At 42.3% G+C, this 18,111-nt stretch overlaps 3 protein-coding genes across 3 annotated transcripts; all 3 read right to left on the bottom strand.

The window, feature by feature from the left end:
• Positions 1–4,275: 4,275 nt before the first annotated feature.
• LOC311124046 (SOSS complex subunit B2-like) lies at positions 4,276–5,451 on the bottom strand (the record flags this gene model as incomplete). Its single annotated transcript, XM_084198260.1, has 6 exons — positions 4,276–4,503; positions 4,658–4,733; positions 4,810–4,881; positions 4,970–5,061; positions 5,211–5,253; positions 5,351–5,451. The coding sequence occupies 6 exons, from the start codon at positions 5,449–5,451 to the stop codon at positions 4,276–4,278; spliced, it is 612 nt and encodes a 203-aa protein (XP_084054386.1).
• Positions 5,452–6,256: 805 nt separating this feature from the next.
• Positions 6,257–10,630, bottom strand: LOC311124044 (mitochondrial pyruvate carrier 2-like). Its single transcript, XM_084198258.1, has 5 exons — positions 10,363–10,630; positions 8,910–8,950; positions 8,187–8,271; positions 7,941–8,052; positions 6,257–7,378 (listed from the first exon to the last, which is right to left on the bottom strand). The coding sequence occupies exons 1-5, from the start codon at positions 10,460–10,462 to the stop codon at positions 7,321–7,323; spliced, it is 396 nt and encodes a 131-aa protein (XP_084054384.1). The 5' UTR covers positions 10,463–10,630; the 3' UTR covers positions 6,257–7,320.
• Positions 10,631–11,368: 738 nt separating this feature from the next.
• LOC311124045 (mitochondrial pyruvate carrier 2-like) lies at positions 11,369–17,646 on the bottom strand (the record flags this gene model as incomplete). Its single annotated transcript, XM_084198259.1, has 5 exons — positions 11,369–11,530; positions 12,390–12,501; positions 15,268–15,352; positions 16,052–16,092; positions 17,547–17,646. 5 exons carry the CDS (start codon positions 17,644–17,646, stop codon positions 11,413–11,415), a joined length of 456 nt encoding a protein of 151 aa, XP_084054385.1. The 3' UTR covers positions 11,369–11,412.
• Between the last annotated feature and the right edge of the window lie 465 nt (positions 17,647–18,111).

The following is an 18,111-nucleotide window of genomic DNA, read 5'->3' as shown; positions in this document are numbered from 1 at the left end:
ATCTAGCAGTTCAAATCTAATTAATGAAATATAATCGAACTCCTTCCTTCAAGAGGCAATAATTTCTGAAAAAGAAGCAACATGGCTTCCTGCTTTAAAGTCTCTATATGGGAAGATCTCAATTGCATACTCCTCACATCCTCTCATCTCCTCAAAACCCATTGGAGGAGAAGGTCAGAGGGGAAGGAACTCTGGCTTTCTCATCCAATGGGTTTTGAGAAAGAGACGAAGAGAGAGGACGCGAGGAGTATGCATTTGACACCTTCCCTATGACTTTGGTGTACCTTCTCTTATCACACCTCCCTTCAGATCTCCCTCAGCAGAATCCCATAGGGGCGGATGGAGCGCTCCACAATCCTCCTCTCTTCTTCCTCAGATGTGCCGTCATTAACTGGAACAAGCCAGTAGTCAACTCTCTTACAGATCTTCCGTTGGGCTGGGTTGATGCGGTTCTGAAGGACCATCCTGTAGGTTTTCCCGTTTGTCTTCGACAGAAAGTCTCTAGCGTAGCCGCTGGCTTGGCTGAGGTCAGGAGTGGAGTAGATCCCTCTGCCGTAGAGCTGCCTAGCTCCTGCTTTATAGTGGGACTGGATGATGCCTTTAGCCCCGTCCTCGCTGGTACCGTGATACGACACTGGCCACTCCCCGGTAACCGAGTGTGTCCGAAACCCGTTTGGACCGAGCCACGTGTTATCTCCGTATTTGTCCAGAACCTTCAACGCGATGCGTTTCCATCCACACGGTCGCTTGTAGCCCTCACCGCCTCTCTCAAAACACTCGGAGTCGGAAACATTGGTGAAGTCATAATCAAACTCCCTATCAAAGAATTCTGCCTCGTCCACGTAGAGTTCAGTGTCGGTTGCCTTGCTTTTGTCCTCACTGAAGAAAAGCTTTGACACCCCCCATGCCAACCATGACACAGGGTTGAGCCACTGCAGGAGAGAGGTGACACCCAGGACAGAACCGATGAGAAAGCCCTCCACAGTCAAAAGGTTATCAGGCGTCTTGCCAGGGTTGTTCCTCTGGAAGTCGGACAAGGGCCTCACCGTGGCTCCCATGGCCACTGATAGGGCCTCATAGCGTACACCCTCGTCAAGCATGGATGGTCTGAGAACAGTTGTTAACCGTGAAAGCCTCTCAAACCAGTAAGGATATTTGTTTGTAGCTGATTGGAAAGCAGTCGTTAGCAGCTAACACCTCAAACTTCTCTCAGGCGCTCCGTTTGTATCCAGTCTCTGCAAACTAACCAAATGAAAAGCCTTCTGGCTATTTTTCACAGGTACTGCCTCCACCCACAAAATCATTGACATACTTTCAGTTTCATTTTTAGTCTTGGCAGAATTGGGAGGGACATACCATTTGGTCTTGGGCAGGGGACCAGTCTTATAAACATGAAGTTAATAGCAGACTAGCTGGGACGTATCAGTACTCTGAATACAAAGAAAGGAAATCCTGCACACTGTAAATGCTGCTCCTAAGTGCTTTATTCCTGTGCCACAATTAAATTGTTTGACAGCAGTAGCCTTCGTCAGGCCTTCATTGCTTGTGTTACCTCACTCCCCCCTCTCTCCCCTGAGCTTTCGCTTACCTCCAGCACACACACACCGCAGACTTTGAACTGATCTGAATTTATATGAAGGCTAGTTAACTTGTGAATCTTATTATGTGAGCTTTAACTCAAACACTTTTAATGAACTAGCATAGGTCTACTATTTATTTATTTTATCTCTGACTTTTATAGCCTACTGGTCTCATAGAGAGCTACTCTCTCACTTTATTATGTTGGGAGGAGTGACTCTTTGAACATCCGCTGGCCAGCCCTAACCCGTTTGGCTTGTTTCTTGTGCTTTTCTTTCCATGACTCCTGTGCGCTTTGTTGACTATGAACTTGCTTGTTTACCCGACCTGGGCCAGACAATGTTTGTTCCCACGCTCGCAACTCGGACTCTCTATTGGTTACACAGACTCCTGGCCTCCCATCCTGTTCTAATCCTCTCTTGCCAGCCTTGTATTCATGTTATCTGATGAAATTCCTGTACAATATGATCTTGTTGCCATCTGATGCACATGAAAATATCATAAGAAATTCAACAGTGCAAAGTCCTCCCTGTCCTCTGCTGTGCCCTGATTGTATTGCTGCTGATAATATCTGGAAATGTTATTGTACACCCTGGCCTGTCTACTGTTGCTAGCACCAATTCTGACTAATGCTCTGATTTCTGCTTCAATGATTTCTGCTCTCGTGAAAGCCTGGGTTTTCTGCATGTTAACACTAGAAGCTTATTACCTAAAATGTGTGGGTTCACAGCTCCAATCCAGATGTGTTAGTCATTACTGAAACATGGTTAAGAATGAGTGTTCTGAACACTGATGTTAACCTTTCTGGTTATAATCTTTTTAAGCAAGACAGATCCTCCAAAGGTGGTGTAGTGGCAATCTTCACCAAGGAACACCTTCAGTTCTCAGTTGACTACACCAAGTTTGTCCCCAAACAATTTAATTTGCTGGTTTTCAGCATCAAGCTTTCAAATAGCTCTTTGTTGACTGTTATCGTCCACCATCAGTTTTCTCCTGGCCCCTTACACTAAGTCTGAATTTGTCCTGCTAGGTGACCTAAAATTGGGACATGCTTAAACCACCTGACCAAGTCTTAAAACAATGGGACTCCCTAAATCTCTCTCAGATCATTGCCAATCCCAGAAGGTATGATCCCAAACACCAAGAAAATGCTACTCTCCTTGATGTTATCCTCAAATAATCCTGATAGGTATCATTCTGTTGTTTTCTGTAATGACCTTAGTGATCACTGTTTTACGGCCTGTGTTCGTAATGGCTGCTCAGTTAAACGACCTGTCCTGATTTGTCAGACGGTTGATGAAAAACTTTAATGGGCAAGCCTTCCTTCATGACCTGGCCTCTGTCTATTGGTATAGCATCAGCTTGATCCCCTCTGTCGAAGATGCTTGGACCTTATTTTATTGATATTTTCAGTAGTATTGTTAACAAGCACGCCCCCATAAAGAAAATTAAAATTAAAAACAGGTTCCGCCTCTGGTTCGACCATGATCTGGCAGAGTTACTCTATGTCAGGAACACCATTTGGTGAAAGGCTCGGCATACAAATACTCAGGCTGACTGGCTATCGTTCATTTTTTACGCGTTACGTGCTTCAGCACTCGCCGGTCCCGTTTTGTGAGCTTGTGTGGCCTACCACTTCGCGGCTGAGCTGTTGTTGCTCCTAGATGTTTACAATTCACAATAACAGCACTTACAGTTGTATGTGTGCAATTCAGAGGGTGAATGGGCAAGACAAAACATTTGAGAGCCTTTAAACGGGGTATAGTAGTAGGTGCCAGGCGCACCGGTTTGTGTCAAGAACTGCAACGCTGCTGGGTTTTTCACGCTCAACTGTTTCCCGTGTGTATCAAGATTGGTCTACCACCCCAATGACATCCAGCAAACTTGACACAACTGTGGGAAGCCTTGGAGTCAACATGGGCCAGCATTCCTGTGGAACGCTTTCGACACCTTGTAGAGTCCATGCCCCGCCGAATTGAATCTGTTCTGGGGGCAAAAGGGGGGCTGCAACTCAATATTAGGAAGGTGTTCTTAATGTTTAGTACACTCAGTGTACGTGAAGGAAAAAGGACAGGAGTCACAGTTAGTCAATGAGTTCTGTGATAGGAGATGTGTTTCTTACTGTTTTTAATGGTTTACTGTCTTTAAGTAGACTTTATTCTGGAAGGTCTGGTGGATGCATGGCCTTTTCCCATCAGGACTGGGTCTTAGTGTGCTTTGGGAGTAGATTCATCTGAGAACTCGCCCCTCTATCTCTCTCAGATCCACGTGGTAGGGTGTTGTTTCTCTGTGTGTAATTCATATGAAAGGACACTTGGTCACATGCATCCTCTAGCATCTGAGGTGTTCCAGAAAAAGGAAAGAGAAAGTCCTCTAACCTGGTGTCACTCTTTTTTGCCTCTTTCCAAGAAACAACTTCTACCTACTCCAAATGAAAGGGGAGCCGGTATGGACCGTGTTGAAATAGTTGGAGAGAGTTGATTAGCCAGGGTAGTTTTTGAACATTACTTCAAACCCCCAAAATCATTTAGTTCTGATTTATTTATTTATTTGAACCAAATATGTAACATGTTATCTTCCTTTGAAAATTATGACCTAGGCCATGTTAACAAAAATTATTTAATTTGCAAAATAAAAACAATACAACAAGGCCCAAGTCAGACGTAAAATAGGGGTTGATTTGGAATCCGACAAGTGTCATTTCCTCTTTAGCCCTCGCCGTGGGTCCCTGCCGTTGCCCATAGATAGTGTGGGCTTGGGGGCGGTGCCAGGACCTCCGGTGCCACGCCCAGTCTGCCGTCCTGCACTCCCATAGGTTGGATTCCGGGAGAGCGGAGAGCATCCATAGGAAGAGTATGTGAGGGTGGGGACTGAGGGGGTGGAGCTTTGACTGACAGAATAACTGTTCTGGGACTCAACTTTAGACTGGAGAGAGGGAAGGAGAAGAGAGGAGAGGAGAGGAACGGAAAGGAGAGGAGAGGGGGATGAGATGAATAGAGAAAAAAGGAGGAGAGGAGATTTAGAAAATAACATGTATAATAACAAAATGTATAGATCATTCCGGTGTGTGTGTACTCACCGGCCTGTTGGTCTGGGCCAGTACCTCTGGGTTTGGTTCACTAAAGTTTGGGACCTCAGAGAAGACCATGCAAAACCTACAGTACAACACAGATCAATACCTTACCTAAATCTTGAACACATTAACATACAAGCCAACCGTTTGTGTCTTACTCTCCTATCTTCTGCAGGTCTCCTCCTCTGCCTGTGTAGAGAGTCAGACAGCCCTTCCACGGGGACGCATAGCTGACGAGAGAGAGAGAACAAAATAAATGACTGTGTAGATAGATAGATAGATAGATAGATAGATAGATAGATAGATAGATAAACATACCCTCGTGTGAGGCGGAGGATGTCTCCTGGCTGGATGAGTCCACCCACCTCGTCCCATACAGACAGGGTGATGCACCCACTCTTATCAGCCACCTGACAGGAGAGAGGGGGGAGGGAGCAATTATCCCACTTTACAGGAGAGAGGTCGAGAAGGTCTGCATTAAGGAGAGAGTGGAAAGGCGGAGGATGAGACTGAAGAAAGATGGAGGATAGGGAGAAAATCATGAGGACATTAACCCCACCTTGCAGGAGCGAACCTCATGCCCATCCTTTGTTTTAGTCACCCTTCCTTCAGGTAGAGGGAAGGAGAGAGTGAACAAAATGTGCATTCATTCATTAATCACCATATGAAACACAGAAAAATGGAACTGTCATTCACCACTCACCCATTTCCAACACGATAAAGATTACATTAACATTTTTCAACCCCGACTTTATGTCTTTTATCAAGAATTGACCATCGTTTGGCACAATGGCGGACATATTTGATAAAGTCACTGAAGCGAGACAAGAGAGACTAGTATAGTGATCGTGTACATCGTTCAAATCAGAATCTAATTAATTTCCAGCTGTCAAAATTAAGGAGACGAGAAAAACACATGCTTTTCAAGGGGGCGTGTTACGTTCAGAGATAATTCCCCCGTAATAAAGAAGAAAGTCTCCATATAGTTATTTCGGAAGCCTATTAAAGAACAAATTGCTTATTAAAGAACAAATTGCTTTTGTCGATGTACTTGCCGTATGTTTTCTTCAATGCAACTGCAAACACTAAAAGCGAACAATCGTCACGAACAGGATTCGAACCTGTGCGGGGAAACCCCATTGGATTTCGAGTCCAACGCCTTAACCTCTCGGCCACCGTGACTGTGCATGTTCTGAGCGACAACATTGCTATAGAAACCTTCTCACGATATTGGAATATTTGGTTAGATATTTTATTAAGAAACTAGTTACGTTAGATAAGCGGTATTGTAAGAGAGCGCTGGTTTCATACTGCATCCTTGCTTTTCTTTGTAGCTATGTACTGTAAATAAACTGAAGGTAAGTAATTTTCCCTTTTCCAGTACTGTAGTTTGCCAAATTGCCACAGGGTGGCGCCTATGCACTGCCGACGAGATGGGTGAGGCCAGGGCCACACAAAAATGCACATTAATTAAAAACAAAATCATAGACCATATCAGGGTTCTATAGCTATCTATGTTCAAAAGGTTTATAATGTAATGTCTACAATGTATATTGTAAAATATGACATACATGTAAATAAAATGTAAAGGAAGAACAACAAAAACAATGAAAAGTTAATCTTTATATCAAAACAGCTGAATCTTTATATCAAAACAGCTGAATCTTTATATCTAAACAGCTGAATCTTTATATCAAAACAGCTGAATCTTTATATCAAAACAGCTGAATCTTTATATCAAAACAGCTGAATCTTTATATCAAAACAGCTGAATCTTTATATCTAAACAGCTGAATCTTTATATCTAAACAGCTGAATCTTTATATCTAAACAGCTGAATCTTTATATCAAAACAGCTGAATCTTTATATCAAAACAGCTGAATCTTTATATCAAAACAGCTGAATCTTTATATCTAAACAGCTGAATCTTTATATCTAAACAGCTGAATCTTTATATCAAAACAGCTGAATCTTTATATCAAAACAGCTGAATCTTTATATCTAAACAGCTGAATCTTTATATCAAAACAGCTGAATCTTTATATCAAAACAGCTGAATCTTTATATCTAAACAGCTGAATCTTTATATCAAAACAGCTGAATCTTTATATCAAAACAGCTGAATCTTTATATCTAAACAGCTGAATCTTTATATCTAAACAGCTGAATCTTTATATCAAAACAGCTGAATCTTTATATCAAAACAGCTGAATCTTTATATCAAAACAGCTGAATCTTTATATCAAAACAGCTGAATCTTTATATCAAAACATCTGAATCTTTATATCAAAACAGCTGAATCTTTATATCAACACAGCTGAATCTTTATATCTAAACAGCTGAATCTTTATATCAAAACAGCTGAATCTTTATATCAAAACAGCTGAATCTTTATATCAAAACAGCTGAATCTTTAATTAATCTGGCCTGTTGGCCTACAAGGTTGTAACATTTCTACTACAGAAAATAAATAACGATTTTAGCTATGTTACAGATACAACTTTCATAAATACATTCATTTATTTAAATTACAACAATTACGTAATCCTACAAACAACTGTATTAAAATTGCACATAATATTGAGTAAATATTTAAGGGGCACAAATCTATTAAAAATATTGAGAGTTCAAGCCAAAACCCGATATTGTGTGTGTGTGTGTGTGTGGATTATATGATGGGGATCTGGGCCTTCTCGTCCTGTTGCTTCTTTACTTCCTGTTGGTACCTAGAAACACAGAGGGACAGGGTTGACCTCCGACCTTAACAAAACAAAACAAAGGTTCAAACAGACTATAATCATAGGTCTCAGAGTGCAAAGACAAGTTGGCAGGCATGCTATCCTTTACATTCAGAAAAGGACCCTGGCAGACTTTATCAATTTATCCATATCTCTGTTTTTAAAGTGTAACCAAATGAAAGAAAATGACCATGATTATAGAGTAACGTATGTTTTTTATATGAACTTAAGTGATCTTGCAAAATACAACTCAAAATGCCAACTTGTCTGTAAAAAGTTTCAAACTGGTATAGACACCATGTCCAAGGACAATGGACTGTCATAAATACTTCTGTTTGTGACCAAACACAGTTTGAACCTCCAATGCAGTACTGTATATTTATTAACAATGTTATTGTCAGACCATGGCATTGATTGACATACACTCCATCAGATTTCTGTGTCTATGTCCCTACTTGTCTCCTTATAGGGTTTGATTGAATAGGGACCCACTGCCATGCATGTCAGTTTGCATTGTTCTGTATCTAACTATGGAGTCTGTCCCACTCACATCCAGATTCTAACAAATTGGTTGGCTCCTGCCAATCCAAGAAAACCGTTGACAAAAAAAAGACCCCAGTTCTTCGGAATGATGACAAGGGAATATCGGGACCAAATGACACCTGGGAAATAGAGGGGTGACAAGACAGGTAAAGAGACAGGTAAAGAGACAGGTAAAGTTGGAATTTGTTACTATTGTATAATGGATGTAAATGTCAAATATTGTCTTTCCCCACTTTCCCAAAATGTCCATTACCTGTGACCATGAGTACTCCAGACTGAGAGACACTCAGTTTATCAGCTGGCCGTGTCATATCAGCCATGCCAGCCATAACCAGGCCCTGTAGAGTTAGAGGTAGAGGTAGAGAGAGAGATACAGATAGAGAGAGAGAGAGACATACAGAGAGAGAGGGAAAGAGAGAGAGAGATAAAGATAGAGAGAGAGAGATAGAGAGAGAGAGAGAGAGAGAGAAGAGAGAGAGAGAGAGAGAGAGAGAGAGAGAGAGAGAGAGAGAGAGAGAGAGAGAGAGAGAGAGAGAGAGAGAGAGAGAGAGAGAGAGAGAGAGAGAGAGAGAGAGAGAGAGAGCGAGAGAGAGAGAGAACGACAGGGGGGATCACACAACCATGCATTTTTTTGTACTACATCATAGGGCTATTATATAATGCCCAGCATAGGAGACACTGTTTAAATGTGTAACACATCATTTGGAGGGTCGGAGAGTGAAACATTAACTGTATGGAATATTAAGATTAGACAGAGGGAGAGAGAGAGAGAGAGAGAGAGAGAGAGAGAGAGAGAGAGAGAGAGAGAGAGAGAGAGAGAGAGAGAGAGAGAGAGAGAGAGAGAGAGAGAGAGAGAGAGAGAGAGAGAGAGAGAGAGAGAGAGAGAGAGAGAGAGAGTCACACAACTATGCATACTTTTAGCACCATTATAAGATGTCCAGCACATGAGACACTTCTTAACTATATCAACTCTTACCCATTTACACACTGGTGCCCAGAAGAAAACTGTCTTTGGACCTACAAAGGGAAACATAACAGTGTTTATTTGGAAAGGTTAGAAAGGAAAGTTGAGTACAATTACACAAGGTTACAATGATTCACGTGAGAGTTAGTTTTATATAAACAATTGGTTGATACCGCAACAGAGAGATCACACTGGGCCCACACTGTTTGAATCAACGTTGTTTCCACATCATTTCAATGAAATTAAGTGGAACCAATTTGGAATAGATGTTGAATTGACGTCTGTGCCCAGTGGGATATACCGAAGCAGTTAGGCCTGAAGACGTTCCATAAACAGATAAACGTTGTGCAGCATTAAACTGCGAAATCATTTGATTTGTTGCTGAGGAGTGAAATATAAAGATACAGCTCAAATAAAAGAGATAAAGTGAAAGTGAAAGTGACTGGTATCAGTATCTTCCTAAGGTTTTCTCCTGCCCTCATCTTGCCAAGGGCTAAAACATGGTGGTTGGACGTCATTTAGCTTCACACCTATTGTCCATTCATAGTCTTCCCTTCTCTCGTCTATTTGATAGCTAGACTTGTTGTTTTATAAACTATAATAACATGGTTTTACTTAACTGATTTCCTTTTAATCTTTGTTCTGATTTTAATCTCATATCGACTTTCCTCTGCATCATTATACTCCCAAACTATTTTGATATTAATTAACAACATCCCATGAACCAGGAATTGAGAACCACTGCTTGGAACAACCTTCTGTCTACCCCCTTCAAGACACATTAACACTCTTCTATAGTTCAGCCCTAACTCCCCAGGGCTGAGAGAAGAGCCCCTCCCTCATCAGCATTCAGATCAGCAGCATCAACACTGTTTGTCCTTATTCACCTCTAAGTTAAATTCAGCTACAGATTGACGTCAATGCTATACCAACACTGCTGTAATAAAACTATGTTCGTCCCATTTAAGATAACCTCAATGTCAAGGTTGCACATGGCTTGCTAGCCTAGGACTGACTAGTGCTGACAAAGGGTCCCCCATCCAAAGTCCATGCACTGCTACTATAGGTTTCAACTCAATCTAAGTTTAGAGCATTCATTCATATGACCATTTCTGTATTCCTGTTGATACAAATGTTTAATGCTCTTGTTGTTTGTCAATAAATGATAGCAGTCAGTTTTTCTCCTTTTTGAAAGTGTCCATCCCCCACAAAAAGTAAATTGCTGTTTTAAATGGTAGAGTTTATCCAGAATTATTGGAAGAATTATTTTCCAGAATTATCCAGAGGTATGCATTAAGTAGGCACAGACAGCAGGCGTCATTTCCATATAAATATTCAAAATATTGAAAATGTGTATAAGAGGTGAGTATTCAGTCTGTACTGTAAGATGGTGAGACAGTTAGAACAGTGGAAGTGGTGCAGATCTCTCATGTTGAGGTGAGCCTGATAATAATGATTTCCTTACCTGCTGGATGGTTGTAGAAAGGTCTCAGTTTACCAGGTAGTAGAAGCTCTATCTGGTTAAGAATCCTGTGGTATGAAGCTCTAACTCCCGCTAAAGCCATGTCTGGAGACTGGAGTTTTATTTCCTACTTTTGTTGAAATTGGTACCGACAGTTCAAAATAAAGAAATAGTATGTGCTGTATTGGAGAACTAGTACACCCTGTCATTGATTGGCTATACTAACTAGAACAAAGAATAGCCTGTATGAACCCATTGGCAGAAAGCAGGCTCATCTACCCATAGTGTCTTATCTATTATGTAGGAGTGTTACCAGAGGGGGCGGTACTGAAATCTAAACCCCGCCCCAAACAAACTGCTATTGGTAGGGAGAGTTAGCCCACCCTATGAGCCCACCCCATTTTGCAATTCCTAGAAAACAAGGCCACATTCAGTTGCCAAACGCGGTCTATAGTTTGGTCTACATGTCGGAGAGGCATGTTTGTTCTATATTACATATTTCTATCTGAACGTTCCAAAACGTTGTATTGTGCTGAAGTGCCCCACATGTGATTGTGGACTGTACAAGGCAAAGACACAATGTAAACAATAAACTGATGAAGCCACACTTCTCTTTTCACTTAGCTCAGTGTGATGACGTTGGCCGTTAACCTCATGCACATGAGAAAGGTTTCTTCAAGTCAGGAACAGTTTTATCTCAAATGGATAATTTATTTTCAATAAATATATACATACCACAATGTCCTAAAATCAGACAAAGCGCTAAAAGGCTAAAACAAAGAGTTAATGTTAAAAAAGATAACATTAACCATCATCAGACTCAAACATTCCCCATCTTTAAAGTATTGTGTGAATCTGTAAATGTTTCTTAGCCTAATCTTACCATGAACTAATCTTACCATCATCTTCACACAGACGTGCTGTCATCATCACATACTTACTAACAGCATGAATTGGGATTTGCAGAGGGAGGGGTGTTATTGAGTTGGAAGATTCTGTGGTGGTTGAAGTCCTCAAAGATGAAATTGCATTTAATCAAGTTAATCAGATCCACTAGTTAGTAAGTGTCACCAGTTCAAAATAATCCAACAATGGATGGGCCTCTGCTAACTGCTTTCTTTTTAATTCAGAAGCCCCTGCTTCCTGTTGCTTCTTTACTTCCTGTTGATACCTAGAAACACAGAGGGACAGGGTTGACCTCCGACCTTAACAAACCAAAACAAAGGTTCAAACAGACTATATTCATGTCTCAGAGTGCAAAGACAAGTTGGCAGGCATGCTATCCTTTACATTCAGCGAAGGACTCTGACAGACTTTATCAATTTATCCAAACCTCTGTTTTTAAAGTGTAACCAAATAAAAGACAAATAGATAAGTCGCTCTGGCTAAGAGCGTCTGCTAAATGACGTTAATGTGCCCTTGAGCAAGGCACTTAACCCTAATTGCTCCTGTAAGTCGCTCTGGTTAAGAGCGTCTGCTAAATGACTAAAATGTAAATGTAAATGTAGTAGTTATAGAGTAACAGGTTGTTTTATATGGACTGTAGTCTAGTGATCTCTACAACCTTTAGGACCGGTTAGCTAACTCTGTCAAATGTAGCGCACGTTCCAAAGCAGTAGACGCCACATACTTATTTAGTGTTGTACCCATAGAGACAGAACAGGATCTACATTTATCTCTGTGGTTATATCACTCAGTTGACAGGAAACAGAAGGCTTGGCATAAAATGTGCCTGGTTTAAACCACAACAAAGAAGGCAAAGCCCAAGGACAATGTCACTAGCTGTCATAAATGTGTGACCATGCACACTTTGCCCTTCAGAGCAGTACTGTGTGTTTAACTAGCCTGTTGTCAGACAATGACTGACATACAGAACATCCCGTCAACAAATTATTATGATTTTCCACCCTAATATGGTTTGATTGAATAGGGCCCACAGATATCAAATCAAATCGAATCACAGTGTATGTAAAATTGCAGGCCACATGTTGGTGTGTAGCGCTGTATCTAACTCTGTCTGTTCCACTCACATCCAGATTCTAAAGAGTTGGGTGGCTCCTGACGCTCCAAGAAAACAGTTGCAACAAAACAGAAACCAATTCTTGGGAATGATGACCAGGGACCATCTGGACCAAATAACACCTGTAAAATAGTGGAGAGACAGGTAAAGAGACAGGTAAAGAGACAGGTAACGAGACAGGTAAACAGACAGGTAAACATACAGGTAAAGAGACAGGTAAAGGGACAGCTAAAGGGACAGGTAAAGGGACAGGTAAACAGACAGGTAAAGAGACGGGTAAAGAGACAGGTAACGAGACAGGTAAAGGGACAGGTAAAGGGGCAGGTAAAGAGACAGCTAAAGGGACAGGTAAAGAGACAGGTAAAGGGACAGGTAAAGGGACAGGTAAAGGGACAGGTAAAGAGACAGGTAACGAGACAGGTAAAGAGACAGGTAAAGAGACAGCTAAAGGGACAGGTAAAGAGACAGGTAAAGGGACAGGTAAAGGGACAGGTAAAGGGACAGGTAAAGGGACAGGTAAAGAGACAGGTAAAGAGACAGGTAAAGGGACAGGTAAAGAGACAGGTAAAGAGACAGGTAAAGAGACAGGTAACGAGACAGGTAAAGAGACAGCTAAAGGGACAGGTAAAGTTGGAACATCTGAATGTTGTTTCTGCTTCAGAAATGTATTACTGTTGCATAATGGGGCGGCAGGTAGCTTAGTGGTTAAGAGCGTTGTGCCAGTAACCGAAAGGTCGCTGGTTCTAATCCCTGAGCCGACTAGGTGAAAAATCTGTCGATGTGCCCTTGAGCAAGGCACTTAACCCTAATTGCTCCTGTAAGTCGCTATGGATAAGAGCGTCTGCTAAATGACTAAAATGTAATAAAAATCCAATATTAGCTTTCCCTACTTTTCTCATAATGTTGTGTGTGATTTCCACATGGTGCGAACACTGGGCTCCGATGCAGTCCAATACGAGAGACTCAACTCACTTCCCACCACTCATAGATAGGACAATGATATCCTATCTTGTGAACTCAAGGAACTTTAGAGTTCATTAACAAATGTTAAGAAACCACCTAGCCAGCCTACAACTATCACTTCTCTTGTCATGTCCAGGGGTCCTAGGCCTGGCTAACTGACCTGTAACCTGATTGAATGTGTGCATTAGGTGAGGGCTAAGATTATGTCAGTGTTGTAGGTGGGGGTACCGGCTAGGAGACATCTGACCAGGATCAGGGTTAGTCAGTGTTGTATGTGAGGGTACCGGCTAGGAGACATCTGACCAGGATCAGGGTTAGTCAGTGTTGTATGTGAGGGTACCGGCTAGGAGACATCTGACCAGGATCAGGGTTAGTCAGTGTTGTATGTGAGGGTACCGGCTAGGAGACATCTGACCAGGATCAGGGTTAGTCAGTGTTGTATGTGGGGGTCCCGGCTAGGAGACATCTGACCAGGATCAGGGTTAGTCAGTGTTGTATGTGAGGGTACCGGCTAGGAGACATCTGACCAGGATCAGGGTTAGTCAGTGTTGTATGTGAGGGTACCGGCTAGGAGACATCTGACCAGGATCAGAGCTAGTCAGTGTTGTATGTGAGGGTACCGGCTAGGAGACATCTGACCAGGATCAGGGTTAGTCAGTGTTGTATGTGGGGGTACCGGCTAGGAGACATCTGACCAGGATCAGGGTTAGTCAGTGTTGTATGTGAGGGTACCGGCTAGGAGACATCTGACCAGGATCAGGGTTAGTCAGTGTTGTATGTGGGGGTACCGGCTAGGAGACATCTGACCAGGATCAGGGTTAGTCAGTGTTGTATGTGAGGGTCCCGGCTAGGAGACATCTGACCAGGATCAGGGTTAGTCAGTGTTGTATGTGGGGGTACCGGCTAGGAGACATCTGACCAGGATCAGGGTTAGTCAGTGTTGTATGTGAGGGTACCGGCTAGGAGACATCTGACCAGGATCAGGGTTAGTCAGTGTTGTATGTGAGGGTCCCGGCTAGGAGACATCTGACCAGGATCAGGGTTAGTCAGTGTGGTATATGAGTGTACCGGCTAGGAGACATCTGACCAGGATCAGGGTTAGTCAGTGTTGTATGTGAGGGTACCGGCTAGGAGACATCTGACCAGGATCAGGGTTAGTCAGTGTTGTATGTGAGGGTCCCGGCTAGGAGACATCTGACCAGGATCAAGGTTAGTCAGTGTGGTATATGAGTGTACCGGCAAGGAGACATCTGACCAGGATCAGGGTTAGTCAGTGTTGTATGTGGGGGTCCCGGCTAGGAGACATCTGACCAGGATCAGGGTTAGTCAGTGTTGTATATGAGTGTACCGGCTAGGAGACATCTGACTTGTTGGTTCAAGTGATTGTGACCAAAATATTTATACATAAAGGAAAATACAAAGGCACAGCCCAGCACCTGACCCGGTTGCTGCTGCCACCTAGGGTTGGGTTTGGAAGTGGAAAATGGATTGTATAACTATGCCCTGCTCACTACCTAACTCCATACCATAACACAAATAAACAGCTAATGACTTCCAGTCGTGGAAAACTTCCTGTAGTTGTTTGTAACTAACCGTATCCAAGGACCAAAACACGATGATCATCTCTAATTCAAAATAGTCTGAGACAGTGTGGTCTCAAACAGGCACGGGTCATGTTGTGTAATTTAAGGACAGCGCTATCACACAGGGACATACCGTTACAGTCCGTGTTAACAGTCAGTGGGGCTTTTACAAAGCAGCAATGGAAAACCGATGATGCAGGGGCTGGTGTGAAAGTTCCATGCCATCATGTCTGAATCCATGCCAGTAATTCTATCAGTGAACTGTTCCTCTGAAGGGTCATCAAGCAATACACACACACACGCATGCACACACAACACACACTGTCCTCATTGCTCCATTACCTGTGATCATGAGTACTCCAGACTGAGAGAGACTCAGTTTATCAGCTGGTCGGGTCATATCAGCCAGACCCGCAAAAACCAGACCCTGTAGAAAGAGACAGAGAGGAGAGAGAGAGAGAGCGAGAGAGAGAGAGAGAGAGAGAGAGAGAGAGAGAGAGAGAGAGAGAGAGAGAGAGAGAGAGAGAGAGAGAGAGAGAGATACAGATCACACAACCATGCATATTTGTACTACAACATAGGATCATTATATAATGCCCAGCATATGAGACACTGTTTAAATGTGTAACACATCGTTTGGAGGGTCGGAGAGTGAAACATTAACTGTATGGAATATTAAAGATTAGACAGAGGCAGCATACAGGAGCTTATAAAACGTGACTTAATTCTCTAGAAGCGACCTCCATCTCAATCAGTTCACGTGACAGACAGGAATTTGTAGACGCAGGTCAGGCGTTACTAATTCATTATTATTAACTCCCATTTCCACGCTTACATGCAATTGCTTCTTATGAGTTCCTGTATGCTGCCTCTGTGCGGTCTTAATTTCTTGTGTGGCTCAGTTGGCAGAGCATGGCGCTTGCAATGCCAGGGTTGTGGGTTCGATTCCCATGAGGGACCAGTACAAAACTGTATGCACTCTGGATAAGAGCGTCTGCTCAATGACCAAAATGTTGAACTCTCTGAACCCTCTAAACGCTCTCAGAACCCTCAAAATACCCTCTGAACCCTCTAAACACTCCCTGAACCATTTAAACTGCTTCACTGCAAATATTTTTACACTTACCCATTTACACACTGGTGCCCAGAAAAAAATTGTCTTTGGACCTACAAACGAAACAAAACGTGATTTAATTATTAAGGTTAATTATTACAAGGTTAGCAATGACAGTTGCGTTGAATACATAACGTTACAGTGGTTTACGTGACATTTAGTTTTGTGCAAAAAGTTGATTGATTCCACAATAAAGGTTTTAAGATGAAGCGACATTGAAAGTGACTGGTTAAATCACTTCCTGGATAATTCCACCTGTTGTCATTCTCATGCCCTCAGCTTGTCTCTGTCCTCCTTCCACTGGTCACCCTGTACTTTAATGCCTTGCCAATTGAAAACTTCCCAACTTGATAATTTATTGAAGACTGCCAGCATGTAGTGGCATGCACGTCGTTTAGCTACATACCTATTGTCCATTCATAGGCTTCTCTTCTCTTGTCTATTTGATAGCTAGACTGGTTGTTTTTTAAACTATAAATTGTTATTAATGTGTAATGCTTTTACATCTCATACTGACTTCCCTCTGCTTTATCATGGTGCCAACCTATTTTGATATTAACAACATCCCATGAACCAGGAATTGCGAACCACTGCTTTGAACAACCCTCTGTCCACACCCTTCAAGGCACATTATCACCCATCTACAGCTCAGCTCTAGCTCCTAGGGATGGACTGGGACCAGAAATCAGCCCGAGCATTTCTATCACACAGGCCCATTCTTTCCCTTGAGGCTTCCACACTTGCCCATTTTTCACCTTGAGACCCCAGTTATTAGCCAAATAATTTTAATTTTGGCAAAACCCACAATTTTGACAGGCACACTAGGCTAAAGATGGACCAGCCCATCTGGCATTTGCCAGAATTTCCCTATGGCCAGTCGGTCTCTGTTATCTCCCCAGGGCTGGAAGAAGGGCCCTGTGTACTAGCTCATCAACATTCAGATAGTCTGCATGTGACAGACAGAGAGGGCAGTCTGCATGTGACAGACAGAGAGAGCAGTCTGCATGTGACAGACAGAGAGGGCAGTCTGCATGTGACAGACAGAGAGGGCAGTCTGCATGTGACAGACAGACTGGGCAGCATCAAGACTGTTTGTCCTCATTCACCTCAAAGTTATAATGAGCGACACACTCGTCATGTCACATTGAAGCAATTCCAACACTACTAGAATAAAACTATGTTTGCTCCATTGACGATAACCCCAACACAGAGGTCACTCGTGACCAGGGGTCCATTCACAAACCCCAATACACTGCTACTGTAAGTTTAGAAACACAATTTTTGTTCACTCATTCATATATATTGAACATCACTCTTCTTTACCAAATAGAAGAGTGGAATACATCCAGAGGTGATGATGATAAATGATCTTATCTCATTTTCAAAATATTGAGAAAGTGTATTCTGAAGATGAGGAGACTTTTAGACATTAAACCATAGACACTGTGAGATACAGAGTCAGCCAGGTAAGTTGGACCTGATGCTATAATATTGATAATGTCCTTACCTGCAGGATGGTTGTAAATGGGTCTCAGTTTACCAGGTAGTAGAAGCTCTATCTGGTTAAGAATCCTGTGGTATGAAGCTCTAACTCCCACCAAAGCCATGTCTGGAGACTATTACCAACAGTTTAGTATCAAAGTAGTATGTGATGTGCTTTATTGTACCAACGGTACACCCTGTCATTGGGCTACTTGAACAGATCAGACGGAATATATTGTGTGTGTGGGGGGGGGGGGCACTTGAGGGGTTGTACTGAACTGTTAACACCCTTCCCACAACCACTAGTAAGCCCATCCTACTTTTCACTTTCCAAGAAAACACACGTGATTGGAAATGATACAATGTAACAACAGAAGCCAGACACACTGACTCTTGGACACACTTTCAAATGACATGAAACACATTATCAACTGACACAATGGATTTAACACAGGTAGGAAGGTGCGGTTTCTGTCTGATGAAACTAGAATCTATGGTTATTATTATAATATGTATTATAAGCTTATTATATAAATACTGTGGCACTTTGAGATAGTGTTTCAATGAAAAGCACTTTATAAATTCAATGT

Source organism: Coregonus lavaretus, assembly GCF_964263955.1.
Source record: "Coregonus lavaretus genome assembly, contig: HAP1_SCAFFOLD_1274, whole genome shotgun sequence".
Classification (NCBI taxonomy): domain Eukaryota; kingdom Metazoa; phylum Chordata; class Actinopteri; order Salmoniformes; family Salmonidae; genus Coregonus; species Coregonus lavaretus.
The sequence above is the reverse complement of the archived record's forward strand: the minus strand, read 5'-3'. Positions and strand labels throughout refer to the sequence as shown.